Here is a 21,802-nt window from a genome sequence, read left to right on the forward strand (position 1 = left end):
GTTCTTAATAAACCTCAAAGTGCCAGAGTTTACAGAGGGAAATGTTTCTTTTTTTAAAGAACAAGTTACATTTCTATTCCAGTGCTGAATACCACCATAGCTTGGCGCACATATAAATTTTCTAGAGTAAGCCCGGTCCTGCTGCCCAAAAGAGAGCTGTACTGACTGATATTTGGTCTGTTAAGGAGAAAGGGGACAGGAACTTTGAAATCTGTAATTCTGACTGCTTGGCTGGCTACTGACCAGTTCTGGGGTGGCAAGCTTCCAGGTGATGATGGCCACATGGTTCTGAATGGTTGTGGGAGTATTCATGACAGTGTGCTACAGCTGCAGCTCAGGGGTGAGCCCAGGGCAGATTTAGGAAAGTGCCTCCGGCAGAATGCTGGACACTAAGTGAGCCAGCACTCTAATCACTTAGGGTAAGTCTACGCTGCAATGTAAGCCCTGGTTTCAAATTCAGCGTCACGCCTAACTCCTCTTTATCTACACATAAACTGAGCTAACCCAGGGTTCAGACGAAGGGTCCCAGGACCCCACAGAGGTGAAGGGTCTGAGCCTGAGTCAAGCATAGGTCCTGGGACACAGGACTCAAGCCGGGACCCTGGGTTCAAGCCCTATTGCTCTGCAGTGTAAACACAGACCTGCTGGACTGATGCTCTGGGACCCCACGAAAAGTATTCCACAATTCCACAGGACAGCTTTCATTGTCCTCTGGACAGTTAAGTTTGGTGGATAGTCAAGTTTTCCCTCACTGCACCACAAGCAAAGGACACCTTTTGGGAGGGCGCTAGGAAGTCTCGGATATGGGGGGTTGGACTTGGGCCCACATAATGCAGTGTAGATTCCCATCCTAATCTAGGGTTACAAATGAATGTAGATGCTCAAACCCTAGATTAATAAACCATGGTCTGTTAAGTAAAGTTCTGCTAACTCTGGGCTTACACTGCAGTATAGACATAGCCTTTGGAAAAGGCTGACTGGAGATATGCAAGCTAATTAGCCGATCAGGCTAGGAGGGCTCATGAACCAATTAGCCCATCAGCTGAGGAGTACAGAAAGACACAGGAAGGAAGGGAGTCAGGAGAGGACCTGGGCTAGCTGAGTCCAGTGTGTTCAGAAATCTCAAGGAAGGGAGACCTCTGGCCTGGTGGGAAAGGTTTAAACATAGAGAAGCACTGTATATTATATTGCTGCATGGGTCTGCATTCCCATATTGGTGCTAGAAATGTAAATAAATAAATTGAGGTTGCCACTCAATGGGGAGAGTCTCAGAGGTTCCTGGGGTATCTGCAAACAGGGACAAAGTGCACCCTATTACAGTGCCCTTTGTCATCCTCACATTCTGCCACAATGGCTGATCACCCCAAGTCTCCAAAACAATCTGGTACAGCTGCTGTTGCAGCTGCCAAAAGTGCTCGGCATATGGCATCCAAAGCCACAGTCACCTGGCGATGAGATCTCAAATAAATGTTCACCAGTCTCTGTGGATTGGCAGTTGTCAGCATCACAACTTGGAGCACTATTCCAGGATAGCAGACACAAAATGCCGGATGTTTTGAAAATGGAACAGGCTTGCCCACAAGAAATGAATAAGATGGCAGGAGAGGAATCATGGGCACTGTTGAGCTTATCCCCAAGTGCCACAATTCCACTCACTCCCAGCTAACTTCTGCTATGTATCTGTAGCGGGGCGGTCACCCCGCTCCAGCTCAGAAAGGGTTAAAAGCCAGCCCTTGGAGAGGGCTGGGGCTAAGAGCCAATCAGAAAAGACTGGGAGGCAGCCAATCAGGGCCAGGCAGGGCCCTATAAAAGGGCTGCAGGATCAGAAGGCAGTCAGTCTTTCTCCAGCCTTGGAGAGGGAAGGACTGGCTGCCTGCAAGCAGAAGGGGGGTACCTTGGGCAGAGTAGTGCTGGCAGGAGCAGGAGCAGGAGCAGGAGCAGGAGCAGGAGCAGGAGCAGGAGCAGGAGCAGGAGCAGGAGCAGGAGCAGGAGCAGCTCCAACCTGGCAAACTCCCAGGCTGAGGCTTTGCTTCTTAGGCTTGAGGGGGCACTGGGGCTGTGGGGAGCAGCCAGAGTAGGAAAAGGCAGCAGTTCCAACCCCCTGGCTGATGATGAGTGGCCACTTCAGACTACAGTTTGCCCCTGAGGGAAGGGGCTAGATGAAGACTGGCAGTGGGTCACTGAGGTGAGGGGGGCTTAGAGGATTGGGGTTCCCTGGGGAAGGGAGGAGCCCAAGTGTAGGGGTATTGTCACTGGCAGTACCCAGGACAGGAGGCACTGTGGGCCGGTGAGGGATGCGGCATCAGAAGTACTATAAGTGGTCGAGATTGACCAGTAAGCAGATATCGGTAGGGAGACACCGGCCAACAGGAGGCGCTCTGAGGCTGGGATGAGCTAATTCCTGGATGACCAGCAGGAGGCGCTGCAGCGGTGAGTGCACACTGCTACAGTATCCCACAACGCAAAGCAAGAGAAGTCCCAGAATGCATACAGAATAGCAACAAAGCAAAGCACTCCGGGATACTTGCACAGAATGTTGCTCACCTACTCCGCCCAAAGTCCATGCCATGTATACAAACCAATCCATACTGAAACAGAAAATATTTTACAGTGGATGCACGATTATTGCAGACTGTCTAATATGCACCAATCAATGTGCAAGAAATATCAGTGCAAATTAAGACCTCATCTAGACAAGGCCTTATTTAAGGCTTGCTGATCTTTTTCATTAAGACTAATAGAGAAGACATGTGCTTTGATATGTATAATTCAGCAAGGAAAGTGGAAGATCATACACCAAGTTTTTTCACTACTTCTATCTTTAATTCAACCATGGGATTTTTACAGACTAGTAGCTTAGTCAGGTCTCACTAATTTTTCTAATATAATAGTTACAGTAACTTAAACAAAGGGCTGCTTTTGCCCAGAGACTCTAGGAAATCTATTTCTACCTTATTCTTGTCAAAGACAGACAGAGGGAGAGAGGGGATGTGCTAATTAAATTCTTTCTTCCTATTTTAAAGGGCCAAGAATATTTTATACCAATAAATTTATTAGAGGGCAATAAGTTTGCCTTGAATTTACCTGATCAATAGGCATTTCCACTTTCAGATTTTTGTCTTCTTGTACCTCTACTGCCCCTTGAATTTCTCCCCTGGGTTTACCAGCTTTAAAAATACTTGGTGCTGGAAAGTAATGGAAAACATTAGTTATCAAATACTGCTTGTACACCTCCATGAACATGTCACAGTTCCTTGTTCATCAAACTGACATGTAGGATTATTAAAATTCATTATTTTTCTTAGTAAGTAAAGAATCAATTCTATAAGAAGAAAAAACATTAATCTTATTGGCTTTATTTCCAAAAGTTGCACAACCTAATCAGTTTCAAGGAAAAAAATGTATTCCTGTTGAAATATTTTATTTTTGCCTGAAAGGACTTACTAGGAAGTGTTGTGCAGAACACTTGGCCAAAAAAGGGTTATGTAGCAGTGCAAATATCAATGTCTAGTGAACTAAAACTATTACAGAAACAGACTAAAAATGTTGAATTATCAGTCTTCATGCCCTAGAAGAGTAAAGGGCAATCAAATAGCCAAAACATAAATTTCTTCTTGTCTTCTCTTAATTTAATTTATTATGTTTTATTTCTTAATAAAAAGGAAGAATATACATTCAGAAGTTTGAGACAGAATGAAGATCAGCAATTTGCATAATTTAATATTAATATTAATGTATGCAGAGGACCTGATTACCCCTCATGTGCTAGGTTTTGTACAAATGTAAGTAGGCAGGTAGACAACGCCCAGTCTAATGAGTTTACAACCTAAGATGTTTAGAAGAAACTTGCATATAAACAGAGGTAGGCAGGTGGACACAATCCCCACGTGAGGTGCTCGGGCTCTAAAACCCCTCTAAAATGTCTGCTGGTTCAATCCACACTGCTACCCAACAGCTCCAGTGAAGCATGGAACAGCAGATTATGAGCCCTATAGGTTCAAGCATACTGGATGTCCCACCTATAGCAGTCCTGAGTGGCAAAGCCTACTGTGTTCCCTGATTGGCCCAAGAATGCTATTTAAGGTCTGGGGTAAACACCTGGAGGCTGTCTGCACAACTGTTTGGGTCCCTAGATTGCTGCTGCAAACAGATTGTGCTGCACATTCCTGATACCTTACCTTGCTCCTGGTTTCTGACCCTAGCCCTGCTCTTGACACCTGGCCTCACTCCTGGACCCCTGCTCTGCTCCTGACACATCAGTTCCTGGTCCCCTGCTCCACTTCTAATGCCTAGCCCTGCCGTGGTTCCACTAATCCTACTCTGGCTGGCTCATTTGGCTCCAACCCGATGCAGCTCATTGACCTCAACTACGACCTGATCCTATGGCATGACGCTGGTACGGACTGCTGCTTCTGGCCTTGACCCTCTAGACGGAATTCAGACCATGTTCTCAAGTTCCCTCCAACCCAAGCCTTAGCCTCAACCCTGCACCCCAATAGCTGGGATCCTGACACCCCAGGCTAATGATCTTACAATCTAAGAAAAGTTTAGAAATATGTACACAAATATACATAGTATGTATACAGTACAACAGCTATGTTTTTTTTTCCTAAAGTATGATTTTATACAAGAAATAAGTGATATAAATGGATATATTTTCACACTGTTACATTCACCATAAACCGTTCACCATGTTCACCATAAACCGTTCTAAAATGGCTGACCAAATGACATGGACATTGCGAGGAAATTATGGATTAAGAAGTCTGTCTATATGCACCTATATTTTAAATATTGGTTTGTGTGTTTTCTCTGTACTACTTCCAAAGGAGCAATAAATATTTTCACTTCTCTGCTCCTCATACATTATATTTAATAGAAACATTTCAGCAACCATTCCATAGACTTAAAAAAACAAAAATGGAAATAGTTCATCAAAATAAAATTCTTAAAACATAACTGTTGCCTTACACAACAGAAGCAGTATTTCATATTACCCTTATCAGATCCCAGGGGTATAGTCCTTTCAGGTCTTGCCTTCTTGACTTCTTTGCTTTCTTTGGCATAAAAAACTGAATGTGCTTTTCCATCTGCTGGTTTGGGACTTTTCTGTGATTTTGCTGAATGTTTACATGAAGGTTGACTTGCACTGTGTTTCTCTGACTAAATGAAACATTAAACAGAGAACATCCAAATGATTAACAATCTCTTTTATATTAACTGTTAAATATGCCCAAGTAATTTGTTTGCAACTGTGAACATTCAGCATTAACAACAATGCACTTCAGAATCCTTCACATGCATCTGCTTTATTGCTTTAGTTTCTTAGAAGGCCTTTTGACTTTGCAAAGGCTGGAAAAGAGCAATAGCCCTTCCACTTTCATTCCTGCACTGCCGCTATTACAGGGCTGAACAAGGAGCAACAGCTGGAATTGGGAGATTAAATGGATTTTAGACTATTAAAAATTACTAAATGGCTTTCATCAATTTTTACTGCAATATCAAGGATATTTCTATTAGCCTCTAAAGCCTTTTTCCATAATCAGACCATGACTGTAATTTACAATGGCAAAGAACTAATCCATATCATGATTATTGCTGTTATAATGTAGATTTTCATACTGTTATAGTTGCAGTTTTAGATGCATGTGGCTAAAAATTATGACTATGCTTTTTCCAGAGAAGCTGCTAGGTTCCTGTGTGTGGGTCAGCTCATTAGATTTCCACTGTAGGTAGGGACCTAACATTGACAAGTTGTACTTACATATGTATAGACAATAAACATATCTTTATGAGACTTCTAATACAGCAGTCCTTATGTAGAAATAGCATTAAGATAGCAGGAAAGACTAATCAGATTTGCAATTAAAGCTGGTTGAAAAATATGATGGAACAATTTTCTGTCAAAGAAAACATTTTGTGAGACTTCATAGTTTTTAATGAGTTTTGCAACAGGGAAAAGGTTAAAACAATTTAGATTTTCTCATTTCATTTTGATGAGGTCACAATGTTTCATTGGATAAGGTGAAAATGTTTTGTTTTAATTCATTTTGATTCATTGCATTTAGACTTTTATATTATATATAAGTATGCACATTAATGTTTTAATATAAAAGTCTAAATTAAATGAGTCAAAATGAAAAGATGAAATGAAACATTTTGTTATTGCAGTAACATGTTTTTATGTAAATGAAATGATTCAACATTATCAAAATGAAATGTTTCAAAAGTTCCAAACAAACATTTTGGGGGGTTTCACTTCATAGGAAACTTCAAAATTTAGCTTTTGCTTTTTGTTCCAATTTGGAACCAAAAAAAAAAAAAAAAACTTTTAAAAATGTTGACATTTCCCACAGAATGGAAATTCCAGTTTCCAACCAGCTCTACTTGCAACCCCCTTGGTTTTGCCACTTTAAACAGACAGCCCATTAGCTTGTCCTGGGCTAGCTTTGCTAAAGCAAACAAACACTAGTAAAAAACCAAACAAAATAGCACATTTATTAACAAGAGTTAAGGTGTGGAACTACTCAGCAAAACTACTGTGCAAATGGTATTCCAGGGTTCCACTTCCAGAGAAAAATCACACAAGCCGTGGTAGTAATAGGAGACTTTAATGCAGCAAAACCCAAAATGTCCAGTGAGTTCTTGAAATGTACTGAGGACAACCTTTTGTTTCAGAAGGTGGAAGTAGTAACAAGGGGAACAGGCATTTTAAACATCATTCTGACTAACAGGGAGGAACTAGTTGCAAATCTGAAGGCAATCTGGGTGAAAGTGAGCATGAAATGATAGATTCATGATTCTAAGGAAAGGAAGGAGTGAGAACAGTGGAATAAGTACAATAGAAGTCAAAAAAGTCAGAAAATTTTAGGTAAACCCCCATGGGAAGAAAATCTAAGGGGAAAAGGAGTTCAAGAGAGCTAGCAGTTTCTCAGAGAGATAATATTAAAGAAGCAACAGTACACTATCCCGATGTGAAGGAAAGACAGAAAGAAAAGGAAGAGGCCAATATAGCTCCATCAGGAGCTCTTTAATGGCCTGAAAAATCAAAAAAGAATCCTACAAAAGTGAAAACATGGGCAAATGTCTAAGAATGAGTTCAAAAGAATAGCACTGGTATATAGAGACAAAATCAGAAAGGCTAAGGCAGAAAATGAGTTATACCTAGCAAGGGACATAAGGCAATAAGAAGAGGTTATATAAATACATTAGGTACAAGAGAAGGAAAAAGGAAAGAGTAGGTGCTCTTTTTATTGGGGAAAGAGAGCTAATAAGGAATGACCTCAAGAAGGCTCAGGTGTTTAGTGACTATTTTGCTTCAGTCTTCATTAAAAAGGTGAATTGTGACCAGATATTAACAAGGGGGAAGGAACGCAAGACAAAATAGGGAAAGAACATGTTAAGAATATTTAGATGTATTCTCGTCAGCAGGGCTTGACGAAATTCACCTTAGAGTACTGAAGGAACTAGCTGAAGCAATCTTGGAATTGTTACCAATTATCTTGGCGAACTCATGGAGGGCAAGTGAGGTCCCACAGAACTGAAGAAGGGCAAACATAGTACCTAACTTTAAAAGGGGAACAAAGAGGACCCAACGAATTATGGACCTGTCATAAATATAAAGGGAAGGGTAAACACCTTTAAATCCCTCCTGGCCAGAGGAAAAACGCTTTCACCTGTAAAGGGTTAAGAAGCTAAGATAACCAGTGGTAGCAGATGATAATCAGTGGTAGCAGATGACAGAACAAGGAGTCATGGTCTCAAGTTGCAGTGGAGGAGATTTAGGTTGGATATTAGGAAAAACTTTTTCACGACGAGGGTGGTGAAACACTGGAATGCGTTACCTAGGGAGGTGGTGGAATCTCCTTCCCTAGAAGTTTTTAAGGTCAGGCTTGACAAAGCCCTGGCTGGGATGATTTAGTCGGGGATCGGTCCTGCTTTGAGCAGGGGGTTGGACTAGATGACCTCCTGAGGTCCCTTCCAATCCTGATATTCTATGATTCTATGATAACCTCGCTGGCACCTGACCAAAATGACCAATGAGGAGACAAGATATTTTCAAAGCTGGAGGGGGAGGGAAAACAAAGGGTTCTCTCTGTCTATGTGTTGCTTTTGCCAGGACCAGAGCAGGAATGCAGGTCAGAACTCCTGTAAAGAGTTAATAAGCAATCTAGTTAGATATGCATTAGATTCTGTTTTGTTTAAATGGCTGATAAAATAAGTTGTGCTGAATGGAATGTAGATTCCTGTTTTTGTGTCTTTTTGTAACTTAAGGTTTTTCCTAGAGGGATTCTCTGTGTTTTGAATCTGATTACCCTGTAAGCTATTTACCATTCTGATTTTACAGAGGTGATTCTTTTACTTTTTCTTTAATTAAAATTCTTCTTTTAAGAACCTGATTGCTTTTTCATTGTTCTTAAGATCCAAGGATTTGGGTCTGTGTTCACCTATGCAAATTGGTGAGGATTTTTATCAAGCCTTCCCCAAGAAAGGGGGTGTAGGGCTTGGGGAGGATTTTGGGAGGAAAGACGTTTCCAAGTGGGCTCTTTCCCTGTTATTTTTGTTAGACGCTTGGTGGTGGTAGCAATAAGGTCCAGGGACAAAAGGTAAAATAGTTTGTACCTTGGGGAAGTTTTAACCTAAGCTGGTAAAAATAAGCTTAGGGGGTTTTTCATGCAGGTCCCCACATCTGTACCCTAGAGTTCAGAGTGGGGAAGGAACCTTGACAGGACCAGTCAGCCTAACTTTGATATCTAGAAAGTTACCAGAACAAATTATTAAATAATCAATTTATAAGCACCTAGGTGATAATAGGACGATTAGTAATAGCCAACATGGATTTGTCAACAGCAAATCGTACTAAACCAACTCATTTCCTTCATTGACAGGGTTATTGGCCTAGTGGATAGGAGAGAAGCTGGACATGGTATGACTTAATCTCTGTAAGTCTTTTAACACAGTCCCTTAAGACATACTCATAGGGAAACTAGACAAACGTGGCCTAGATGAAATTACTATAAGGTGCAAAACTGGTTGGAAGACGAAACTCAAAGAATAATTGTCAATGGGTTTGCTATCAAACTGGGGGAATATATCTAGTAGAGTCCTTCAGGGGTCTCTCCTTGGTCTGATACTATTCAGTATTTTCATTGGATAATGGAGTGGAGGGTATACTTATAAAACCTGCAGATGACACCAAGCTGGGAAAGACTGCAAGCACTTTGGAGGACAGGAATAAAATTCAAAAGGACCTTGACAAATTAGAGAATTGGTCTAAAATCAACAGGATGAAATTCAATAAATACAAGTACAAAGAAAAAAAATCAAAATGAATAAACTACAAAATGGGGAATAACTTGATAAGCAGTAGTCCTGCTGAAAAGGATCTGGGGGTTATAGTGGATCAGAAATTGAATCTGAGTCAACAATGTAATGCAGTTGAGAAAAAAGCTAATATCGTTCTGGGGTGTATCAACCCGAATGTTGTATGTAAGACAAAGGAGGCAACTGTCCCACTCTACTCTGCACTGGTCAGTTGGAGTACTGTGTCCGGTTCTGGGCAGTTAAAGAGAATGATGATCAGTGTTCCATGTCCACTGAAGGTAGGGCAAGAAGTAATTGGCTTCATCTGCAGCAAGGGAGATTTCGGTTAGTGTGAAGGGGAACACTCACCACCAAGGCTGCCTAATGATCAGGAGGGGATGTGGCAGGTTGACTTCTTCTCCAGCATTCACCTTTCTTGTTACTGCTCTACTCTGCAGTGATCTGTCTTTTCAGTGACTTAGTTCTCCAGACAAGTCACATTTTCAAGTCCACCCCTTTCAGGGTATATATAGAGTCTCCAATAACAGGGAGGTCATCATGATTAAGCAAGGGATTCAGGGCTTCCCCTTTGGGTTGAGGGTCTTGTGGTCCAGACCCTTGCATCTTTAGGGTCTTCCCCCAACTAGGTTCCCCACCAAGAAATGGATTTCCCAAGCTGTCCCTCTTTAAGGCTGGTAAGGGAGCCCAGGCCCACCCTTTCCATTGGGCCCTAATCCAGAGCATAATGTTAGGTAGCTAAATCCTGCACCTTCAGGTGCTATGCAGCTACCTCCTTGGATCACTTCCTACCAGTCCCCTCTCTTCCCACAGGGTAAAGTAAAGAATTAAACACAAAAATAAAGTCTCTAACCTTCAGAGTCAACAGTCCTTTCTTTGTAGGCTTGTTCACATCACTATAGCCAGGCCTCAAGCAGCAGAGCTCAGAGAGTGTAGATCAGCTGACCTCCACTATCTGCCTGCCACGGAGCTACTCTGCTCCCCTTTCTAAGTTCCTCCTCCAGCCTGTGCAGGAGCAGTGGGGCAGGGCCTCCTGGCCCAGAGGAGCTCCATAACCCTTTACTCTCCAGTTTGGTGTTTGTATACCCCGCCACAGTTAGGTATTAGGAAAAACTTTCTAACTGTAAAGGTAGTTAAGATCTGAAATAGGCTTCCAAGGGAAGCTATGGAATCCACATCATTGGAGATTTTTAAGAACAGATTAAACTAAAACCTGTCAGAGAAGGTCTAGCTATACTTGGTCCTGCCTCAGCACAGAGGGCTGGACTAGATGACCTCCAAGGTCCCTTCCAGCCCTACATTTCTATGATTTAAGTTCACTTTGTTTGCAAGCAGAAATATGATTATTGTAAATGCTAGCTCTGAAAACTCAAGCTGCGGTTTCATAGGCTGGGAGTGAGGGGGCGTGTTCTTCTTCTTTAAATAGTGTTTTCAGTAGGGTGTAACCAATGGTATAATTTGGGCCTGCAATTGGAATTTAGGTCAAAATTTTCAAACTTCGTTGCCCAAATCCAAAAACATGGCCTGATTTTCATAGATGCTCCCAGTGATTGGTACTTGGAGGTTGTTTTCACTGCCAAAAATGGTATGTTTTAACTTGAGTTAGATATCTTGTGGCAAAATTCCTACCATAACATACTGTAGTTTTTACTTCTATGTACCTAGTTGAGGTAAACTCCAGGTGAGGGGTACAAGGTTGACCTTGATTAGCAACACTGAAATAAAAACTACCTGTGCCTTGACTCCACAAGGATTTTAAAGCAAGATAGCTAATTCAAGTTAACTATCTAATTGTAAAAATACACCTTTTTTGGCAGTGAAGGCAGACTGAAAATCCAGACACTTTATTTGGGTGCCTAAACACGGATTTAGATGCCTAATTTTAAGGACTCAAGTTTGAAAATTTTGGCCTCAGTTAATTATTTGGTTGATGATTTGGGAGCCAGAACAGAACCTTTCTTACTTTCCTGTTGCTATACTGACTTTACGATGACCACCTTTCCTCTTTCAAGTGGCATTCAGATATGTATGTATCAATTTACGGTGAGCTGTGATTTTTTTTTAAAGAAATCTTTTTAAATTACAACATTTAAAACATAAAAGTAAACATTTTCTTCTCATCTGATTTCTTATATTAGGGATTTCACTGTACAGTAAGAAACACCTTTATACCTTTAACGTAAAAGATATACTGTTGCTTTAATTAGATATGAAAAATGTTACACTAAAATTACATTTATAGATTTTAAAGCAAATCTGAGAAAAATATATGATTTGTTAAAAATGGATATTAGAGAACAGATCCAGAAAAAGGGAAGTACTGTATACTTATTAGTGATAATGGACTATACATCATCTGGAGGTACTCATTCAAACCAGATTCAAAAGACAGTAAAATGTATTAAGCATTCTGTAGAAATATGTTCTATTGCTCTAGAGGTTGCACTTTAGTTCTCTGATGTAACTACAGTATTCTGTCAGCTACTTTAATTTGTTCCCTATCCTTTCTTATGCTTGTATCGACATCATTTTTATCTTTTGCGGGGCGGGGGGGGGGGGAGGAGGGGGACAGGGAATGCTTGGTTGGTAAGTTAACTAGGAACTTATTTATAGAAAACTACTGTGACCAAGAGTCACACGTTAAAAAGTGCTCTTCAGTTTGGTGGTTCAAATATTCTCTATTAGTGCATTAGGAATTTTATCTCACTAGATCAGCTTCCAACAGAAATTTGTCATTGCAATGTATTATAGGTATGTGTGTGTGCGCGCATGTCTGAGGTGCATCTATATTTCAAAGAAGTTCCATCACCTCAGCCCAATCCCATAGAGTAGTGCAACAAGTATCTTTCTCAAACATAATACAAAAGAGAAATGTCTATAGGAGACGTTGGCTACTGCTGCTCCTATGAATCCAAATACTAAAGACTTTGCAGATTTTATACTATCTACCCAATCTAAATTATAAATACATAGTTCTTTTGCTGCTAGGATCATCAGTTCTGCTGTTACATTGACCATTGTTATTCTATAGATCAGCATCACTTAAGAGGTTGTCTAACAAATACTTGTGAAATGACTGTTGGTTGTCATTTAAGTCACTGGAACTATTCACATTCATAAGTGCTGCAAGATGGGGCAGCAAAATGTCATCTAAAGATAGTGTCGACTAACGACATTGTGCCGGTACATTTGCTCATTTAATTTCAGACCAGATAATGTAGATTATTATATTTGGCTAATGGATAATTGGGCTAGGGCAACGTGCATGAAGAACTGAAAAGAAACTGAATGCCAAATATTTTATTTTAGAATATATTTGTAATTTTTATAGTCTAAATTCCTAAGGATACATTCACTTTTAACTTTGTTCCAGGTAAGATGTCAAAAATTACCGAAGTGATCAAGTTCAGCACTGCTGTAAACAGGCACGCTTCCATTGAACTCCTTCCACAAATAAACCTGTCCCTGTACTGAAGTCAGGGAGACAACTCACAATAGTAAGCACTGTGCCCAGTAGTAAGTGTCTGCAGAACAGGACACTTATAGGAGATTTATATACAGTACATGTGTCTTTTAGGTTTAACCTATATTGCCTTAACAATCCATAAAAATACACATAGTTAGAATACAGAATCTTTCACTTCTTGCTTACAGTCTCAGTCCATACTGGATTGGAAATGACTGAATGTTGTTAATATCTGATGTCTGTTCCGTGGCCTATCTGAAATTAGCAAGTAGTCTCAGTACAGTTCCTAGCGAAGTATCATAATTGATGCCAATTGTCACCCTAGCTAACAACCATAATCCAAGACATAAATCAGCAAGGGATTTGAACTACTTTCTCATTTCTAGATGTAGTTTCTCAGTTGGATAGAATTATGCTAGTAAAGGCAATACATGGAAGATTTCATTGTAATTATCCACACTGTGCTTATTTTATAAGTAGAGACCTTCAGTTTCCATTGCTTTACATAAGAACATAAGAATGGTCATACAGGGTCACATTAAGGATCCATCTAGCCCAGTGTTCTGTCTTCCAACAGTGGCTGCTCCCAATGCTTCAGAGGGAGTGAACAGAACAGGGCAATTTATCGAGTGATCCATCCCCAGTCACTCAGCTTTTGCTCTGGCACCTTTTTGGTGTTCTTAATTCACTTAAAAATAAACACCATTTAACCAATCCATATTCAGAAGTTACAATTACAGAAAAGGAAAGAAAGCACTAAACATGCAACATTCTATTACAAATACTATATTTATTCATTAATAACACTTATTTCAAGAAACCTAGTTACATTTCAGTATTATTGTAATAGGTTAGAAAACTGAGATACTAAAAAAATAGTTTCCCAAGACAGCCTTGGATGAACTATATAGCCACCTAAACAAAGAACAGTAGCAGCCTGTTCTGAAGTCAATCCATCTCCATAACAAAATGACTGAAGGTGCATGCAAAAGACATTGTGCTGTTTTCTCAAGTGAATCTCATCAGAGCAGCGTCGTCTGTGTTTTCCATCATATGACATATCTAATCTGAACATGTATTAAAATGGAAGATTTGCTAACATTTGAACTCCAGTGTTGCTTCTTTATGATGTTGATTGATGACGGGAATGTTTCATATTTATCGTGAGATACTGCCTTGTCCCTGAAATTACTAACCTAAAATGTCAAGTAAGAAGCATGTGGCCTTCACTGAGTTTTATTTATATTTTCGGCTTAATTTATTAAACTGCAGTGCCCATGCTATGTACAAAAAAAAATTGCAAAAAATTAAATCTTACCCTTACCTGAATTTTTCACTAGTTACATAATTTTTCTCTTCAACAATTTTTGTGAATGAACTAGTTGTTTTTAATACAGAAGTCTTATATTAACAAGCTTTATTGCGTTTAATTTATGCATTCAGTAGTTACAATCTTACTAAATCTTTCTTTCTAGCAGCTGGAATAGTGATTACAACCTTACGTGTTAGACATGGGTAATCCTTATTGCATGTGTAATAATACAAAATATATCCTATAGTCCACATCTTTTTTCATTATGTTAGAAATGTTCATATTAACAAGCCAGCTCTACAGCACATGAATTTTGAAAGGTTGGTTTCGATATATAACTTCAGCTATTCATCCATCTGAATCAAATAAGCAATCAAGCTACACTTTAACACATTGCACTCATCTATGATACTCTATGTTGTCTGTAATCACTAACACTCTTGTAAGGTCACTTTTCTGCTACTCTTTCAACCCTTCTTCCAATTCACTATAGCTGGATGACGATAATTCTATTAAACTGAAAAAAGAATCAGATACATAAGAGGCAAATCCGACAAACACCATTTTGGTCAAATTAAGATTCATTCTATATTTAAATTACACAAAAATAAAGAACATCTGCCAGAAAAGAGTTTGTGTAAATAAATATTTCCTAAGTGCTTAGTGCAAAATACTACACTTAGTGCTCTATACTATAGTATAGTATAATATTCCTTAAATACTGTTACTTACCTTGGCAGTTCCTCCCATGATTCATCTTTCAAATGTGAATGCATGTGCACGTGCTAGGGTGACCAGATAGCAAGTGTGAAAAATCGGGACGGGGGTGGGGGGTAATAGGAGCCTATATAAGTCCCAAATATCGGGACTGTCCCTATAAAATCGGAACATCTGGTCACCCTAGCATTTGCATACATGCAGATCATTATTAAAGATATACACAAAAATACCACAGGCCTATGTACATTCTATTTGTTTCCTACATTATAAAAATAGTTACAATGCCTCCCCTGGCACCATTATCATCCTGCACTATTGATAATCAAACTGTAGTATGCCAACCCTAATTTACTATGATCTTTTTATCCTGATCCATATTTTTACAACCGTACACCTTTCACAGCAGGGCATTTCTCATTCCTTCACTATAAGGGCTCAGCCTTTATAATTGATGCCTAACCTCCTCCTTTGCACTAATTATTCAAATAAAAGATATCTTCTTACAGGAAACCCACCTTAATGATTTGGATGCAGAAAATTTAGGAAAAGAGGTTGGGGAAAAAGGGTGTTTTAACAATTTCTCCTCCACTGCCAACAGTATAGCAATTTCATTTCACAGAAGACTCAAATTACAAATTTTAGGAGTAATAAAGATGAGGAAGGTAGATTTTTGCTGGTGAAGGCTAAGATCTCTTACACTATATATACCTTAATTAACATATATGGACCCAATAAAGATGATCCAAGTTTTTCTTCTAAAATTAATTAATATCCCACTAGAATCAATCCTAGCAAGAGATTTTAATGAGGTGTTGAACCCCTTTATAAACTAGCCAGTCAGCCCCAGTGTACACAATCATATGCTAGAAAAATTATAAGATTACATAGAAGAATTGGGATTAAAAGATGTATGGTAGTTACAGAACCCTACAATGAAGGATTTCACTTTTTTTTCTTCCCCACATGCCCCATATTCACAAATACATTTCTTCCGATTTCTACAAATCTGGTGGACTCAGTGCTTAATAAAGAAATCAAGTCTATCATGATCAGAGACATTATGATTTTCTCCTCCTGAGCCGAACTAAACTCATAAAAGATGGAGACTGAACCCCTCTCTTTTGAAAAATAAAGATTTTCAGAACTGTGTCACAGAAGAAATTAAAGTTTTTCTTCAAAACGACACACCAGAGATATTCCCATCCATTCTATGGGATACACTAAAAGCATTTATTAGGAGCAGGTTCATTTCCTACTCAGCAGGTAGGAAGAAAGCTAGCCAGGCTCAGTAATTGAAATTATATGTTCTACTTAAAGCTATAGATTTAAAATGTGAAAACTACCCCACCCAAGAAAATCTTAAAAAATTAATTAATCTAACATATGAAGTAAACAGACTGACTTCAGCACAAGCTGAAATTTGCTCTTTTTTTTTTTTTTTTAAGAGTCAAACATACTGGGAGTCGGGGAGAAAATGGGGAAACCTCTCTCATACAGATTAAAAGAGAGAGATCAAAGGTTCCAAAAACATCACTCAAATCAGAACAAGGGCCAATTATTACTAATCAAAAAGAGATCAGTGATCTATTTTTGAAATTCTATCAGGCTCTTTACAATGATGATTTACCTCCTCACCCAGAAGAACTGAATAGTTTTGTTGGAACTCTTACCCTCCCAGAAATCTCAGAAGAGCAGCACCCGAGGCTAACCTCTCCCTTGCAATCAGAGGGAATAATCAAACCCATGGAAGAAATAAGTCTGGGCAAGACCACCAGCCCTAATGGCCTTCTGATAGAATTATATCAAAGTTTCAAAGATATTCTAGCCCCTAAGCTGTTAAATATTTACGAAGATGCCTTAAAGAAAGGTACATTACCTCCTACTATGAGGGAAGCCCTAATTACTGTACTACGTAAACCTGGTAAGGATGTACAAATGTCTTACAGTTATAGACTCATCTCTTTAATCAATACTGGGTATAAAAATACTCAAAAATATTGGCTAAGATGTTTGAAAAAGTAATGAGTGATTTGGTTCACCCCATTCAGCTGTGTTTTATTAAAAAGACATAGTGCAGACAACACATATCTGTTGATTAATGTTATGGCATTCCAGCATCAGTCCTGAAATTCCCATGCAATCATTTCACTTGATGCATAGAAAGCCTTTGACAGAGTGAACTGGACATATCTGTTTCTTACCCTGGATAAATTTGTGTTGGGGAAATCCTTTATTTCATGGATCAAGCTGTTATATTCCAATCCCAACTCTCATCTTCTAACAAATAGCACAATATCCCCCCTCTTTGATATGTTTCAGGGAACTAAACAGGGATGTCCCTCAACCTGCCCCACCATGTTCAGTCTAACATTAGAACCACATGCAGAACTAATTAGGGAACCAAGGGATTCAAGGGATCAAATCAGGGCCTCCAGAGACAAAAATTATTCTATATGCAGATGACATGCTCCTATTGATTAAAAATCCGGATCAAGCTAGTTCAAATATTGTACAAACAATAGATAACTTTGGTAAATTATCTGACTACAAAATAAATTGCGATAAGTCGGAAACAATGAAGATCTTATTGGATTTAGCTGGCAGTAGCTCTCTTATTGGGATATTTAGATGGCAACAGATGCACCTCAGATATTTGGACATCCTGTTCCCTAATTAAATTAAAAACATAGTCAAGCCCCTATTAATCATGATTTAAATAGATGACAGATACTACCTCTCCCCGTTTGGGGGAAAAAACAAAATCAAAATGAATGCCCTTTCCAGAATCCTTTTATGCTGAATTTCCTCCCTATCCACATTCCTATTTTATTTTACCAAAATAGACACCATGTTCAGGTCCTTCTTGTGGGGTGCTGGTAACAAACCCAGAATCTCCTGACCAAGTTACAGCCCCTGTCAAAACAGGTGAATTTAGATTTCTGAACTTTAAACTTTACCATCATGCAATAATTCTTAGCCAGAAACACAGTGGATCATTCCCTTATGCTATAGAATCCTGGATTAGGTCCAGATGGAAGAAGAATTGGTTGTTCCTTTACCACTTTCCAATGCACTGCACTTGGATTACTATTGATTCCCTAAAGAACAATTACCAACTATTGTGGCAGCCAGAAATACATGGCATACCAAGTCTACTAAATCTAAAAACCACCCTCTTCTACATACCAAAGCATCTAGCTGCAGTAACTCAAAACTCTAGAGCTGGCAACCCCATCATCGGGCCAGACTGGATTAGAAAAGGGATTTTGACCATCAGTCAATTTATTGAAAATTATACCTTTTTCCGTTTTACAATACTAAAAGAAAGTTTCAGTCTACAGACTAAGAAGAAGTGGCAATATATCCAATTTAAACATGCCATCTCCCATCTGTTTGGCCCCAATACCTGCACTACCCCCTACCCATTTCTCCAATTATTACTCAGATTGCCAAAACCTATGGCAACAGTACATGCACACTTGGCCAAGAAATTTTAATTAAACACTGATTCCCTAAATAAGAAATGGGAGGAGGAACTAGACAAATTATTCCATCTCTGTTAAACAATGGAAACAAATTTTAGCCAGCGCTCTGACCTGTTTCTTGGACCTCCTTTTAAGATTAATCCAGCAGAAAATCATATTAGAAATGCATTGGACCCCTCTCAAACTGTTCAAACCACGTGCCACTACATCAGAAAAATGTAGGCACTGTGATTCATAAGGACATAAGAACGGCCCTACTGGGTCAGACCAAAGGTCCATCTAACCCAGTATCCTGTCTACCAAAAGTGGCCAGTGCCAGGTGCCCCAGAGGGAATGAACAGAACAGGTAATCATCAAGTAACGCATCCCCTGTCACTCATTCCCAGCTTCTGGCAAACAGAGGCTAGGGACACCATTACTGCCCATCCTGGCTAATAGCCATTGATGGACCTATCCTCCATGAATTTATCTAGTTATTTTTTGAACCCTGTTATGCTCTTGGCCTTCACAACGTCCTCCGGCAAGGAGTTCCATAACCCTAATCATTTTTGTTGCCCTTTTCTGAACCTTTTCCAATTCCAATATCTCTTTTTTGAGATGGGGTGACCACATCTGCACACAGTATTCAAGATGTGGGCATACCATGGATTTATATAGAGGCAACATAATATTTTCTGTCCTATTATCTATCCCTTTCTTAATTATTCCCAGCATTCTGTTCGCTTTTTTGACTGCCGCTGCACATTGAGTGGATGTTTTCAGAGAACTATCCACAATGACTCCATTGACTGGTAACAGCTAATTTAGACCCCATCATTTTATATGTATAGTTGGGATTATGCTTTCCAATGCGCATTACTTTGCATTTATCAACATGAAATTTCATCTGCCATTTTGTTGCCCAGTCAAATTTCATCTGCCATTTTGTTGCCCAGTCACCCAGTTTTGAGAGATCCTTCTGTAGCTCTTTGCAGTCTGCCTGGGTCTTAACTATCTTTAGTAATTTTGTATCATCTGCAAATTTTGCCACCTCACTGTTTACCCCTTTTTCCAGATCATTTATGAATATGTTGAATAGGACTTGTCCCAGAACAGACCCCTGGGGGACACTACTATTTACCTCTCTCCATTCTGAAAACTGACAGCAGACGCTAACTTAACCCATATGCTCTGGGAATGCTACTTTCCAATGCTTTTGGCACAATGCAGAGTTAATTTTTTCCTATCAAATAAAATTGTGTTACAAGCTAAACAGGTCATCTTAAACCTAATGGATGTTAATTGGAAGCTGAATACATCTGAAAAAACTTTGGCTCAGCGGAGCACCAAACGTCTAAAAGACTAGTACTACAAAAACGGAAACGAAGACTGGAGCATAGATATCATAAACTTGGCCACTATGAAAAGAATTGTATTCCACAACAGAAATACCCTAGAAAAACTCTCAGATATGGGATGCTCATCTGGGAGTATTTGAATGACTCTCTTAAATTCATGGGCCTCTTCTTTTTCTTCCCATTCTCTCTCAATCAACTTCCTTCCCTCCCTGTCTTTATCCCCCTTCTCTGAATTTTGCTTCTATTTTTATCTTATTTTAATAAATTCCCTATAGCTTGCTGGATTTTTATAAACAACTTTCAGTTGTTTGTCAACTGAGTAATAAAATATAAATCAATTTATTTGTAACCATTCATATTATATATAATTAAATGTTTCAAATATAGCTAAGATAAGGTAGCACATGATTAATATATTATGAGAAGTTTACGCATTATGACAAGTTTATATATAGTTGTTTTTTTTTCTGTTTTCAGAGTAGCAGCGTGTTAGTCTGTATTTGCAAAAAGAAAAAGAGTACTTGTGGCATCTTAGAAACTAACAAATTTATCTGAGCATAAACTTTCGTGAGCTACAGCTCACTTCATCGGATGCATTCAGTGGAAAATACAGTGGGGAGATTTAAATACATAGAGAACATGAAACAATAGGTGTTACCATACACACTGTAACAAGAGTGATCACTTAAGGTGAGCTATTAAATTAAAAATTTAATAAAAAGTTGATAGAAAAACATTAGGTTGTTTGCATCAAGTGTCCAGTGGGATTTACCTTATTCATAGTCCATAGGTTCTTCTGCTCTGGAGTTTAACATCTACCAGATATTTTCACAACCAGAAAGCATATCTTCCCATGCTTTACTGCCACAGGTAAATCAATCCACTAATCCCTTCTCCACCCTATCCACATCCATCTTCTTCTGTCATATTAGTTCTATATGAGCTCTTCATAATTCAGCATAATCTTGTTTTCCAAAAAGATAATTCCCAATTCTTTTCTGTAGCTTAAAGTCACAGCAACAATCCAATGTACAAAAAAATAATTATACTGGGGCTGTTGATTAATCACAGTTAACTCATGCGATTAACTCAAAAAATTTAATCATGATTAATCGCAGTTTTAATCACACTGTTAAACAATAATAGAATACCAACTGAAATTTATCATAAATATTTTGGATGTTTTTCTACATTTTCAAATATATTGATTTCAATTACAACACAGAATATAAAGTGTACAGGATTCACTTTATATTATTTTTATTACAAATATTTGCAATGTAAAAATGATAAACAAAATGATAAACAATCTAGCTCCTAAGTAGAAATGGTCACTGCTGCTAAGTGCTCACAATCTAAACAGACAATTGACAGTGCCCTGGATAAAGGAAGCAATACAATTTTTGGTTCATTTGGGGGGGGGGGGCTTAACCCTATTCCATAGCATGAAGACTCTTCTCATAAAGTATCTAATTTCTCTAAATTTAAATAATGAAACTACTGAATCTTCCACTGGGATTTACATAAACAAGTAAAGCCAAGATGGGGAGGGCAGCAAAAATAGGGATTTAGTAACAATTTTCTTCAATTGGATTAGAATGAAATTTTTTTTAATGATTACCCAGTTTTAAAATGTATCAATATGTTTTTAATGTTTGTTTGCATTTTATCTACTTGATGTGGCAAAAGCCTAAAATTAAGACCATTTGAGCTGAAATATAAATTAAAGCAGATTTCCCATTATGTAATGAGTTATTTTTATCAAACTGTTAACAGTGAAATATTTTACTACTTCTACAGTGTTGATTGTACAAAAGAAACTAAAATATACTGTAGCAAAAGTATAAAAAATATTAATTTTATTTTTTCACTTACTCTTGCCTTTTTCTTTCTGGGCCTTTTTGGAGACTCACCATATCTGCTATAAAAAAAAATATAGTTACCCTAATATGAGTATTTGTCAATTTTAAACTAAAAAAGAATACTATCCATGCCAATCCATTTCTTGCTATTTTAAACATATTTTAAATGAATGCACTACTTATGACAGCCCTAAAAACTGAACTCCTGTTTCCATTTATTGAATAGATACAACATGGGAAGTGTATAACACATTGTAAAAGATCATACAGTTAATGCTGGTTATTTGCACTCTTGATAA

At 38.6% G+C, this 21,802-nt stretch overlaps 1 protein-coding gene across 1 annotated transcript in view; it reads right to left on the minus strand.

Annotated features, from left to right (window-relative positions):
* The window catches only part of DCDC2C (doublecortin domain containing 2C), a 116,600-nt gene that overhangs the window by 49,610 nt on the left and 45,188 nt on the right, over positions 1 to 21,802 (minus strand). Inside the window, exons 6-8 of the mRNA XM_074947702.1 lie at positions 21,517 to 21,562; positions 4,998 to 5,163; positions 3,085 to 3,185 (exon numbers count right to left, since the gene is read on the minus strand). Coding sequence (XP_074803803.1) covers positions 3,085 to 3,185; positions 4,998 to 5,163; positions 21,517 to 21,562 — 313 coding nt within the window. The remainder of the gene's footprint in view (positions 1 to 3,084; positions 3,186 to 4,997; positions 5,164 to 21,516; positions 21,563 to 21,802) is intronic.

Source organism: Natator depressus, chromosome 3, assembly GCF_965152275.1.
Source record: "Natator depressus isolate rNatDep1 chromosome 3, rNatDep2.hap1, whole genome shotgun sequence".
Taxonomy (NCBI): Eukaryota; Metazoa; Chordata; order Testudines; family Cheloniidae; genus Natator; species Natator depressus.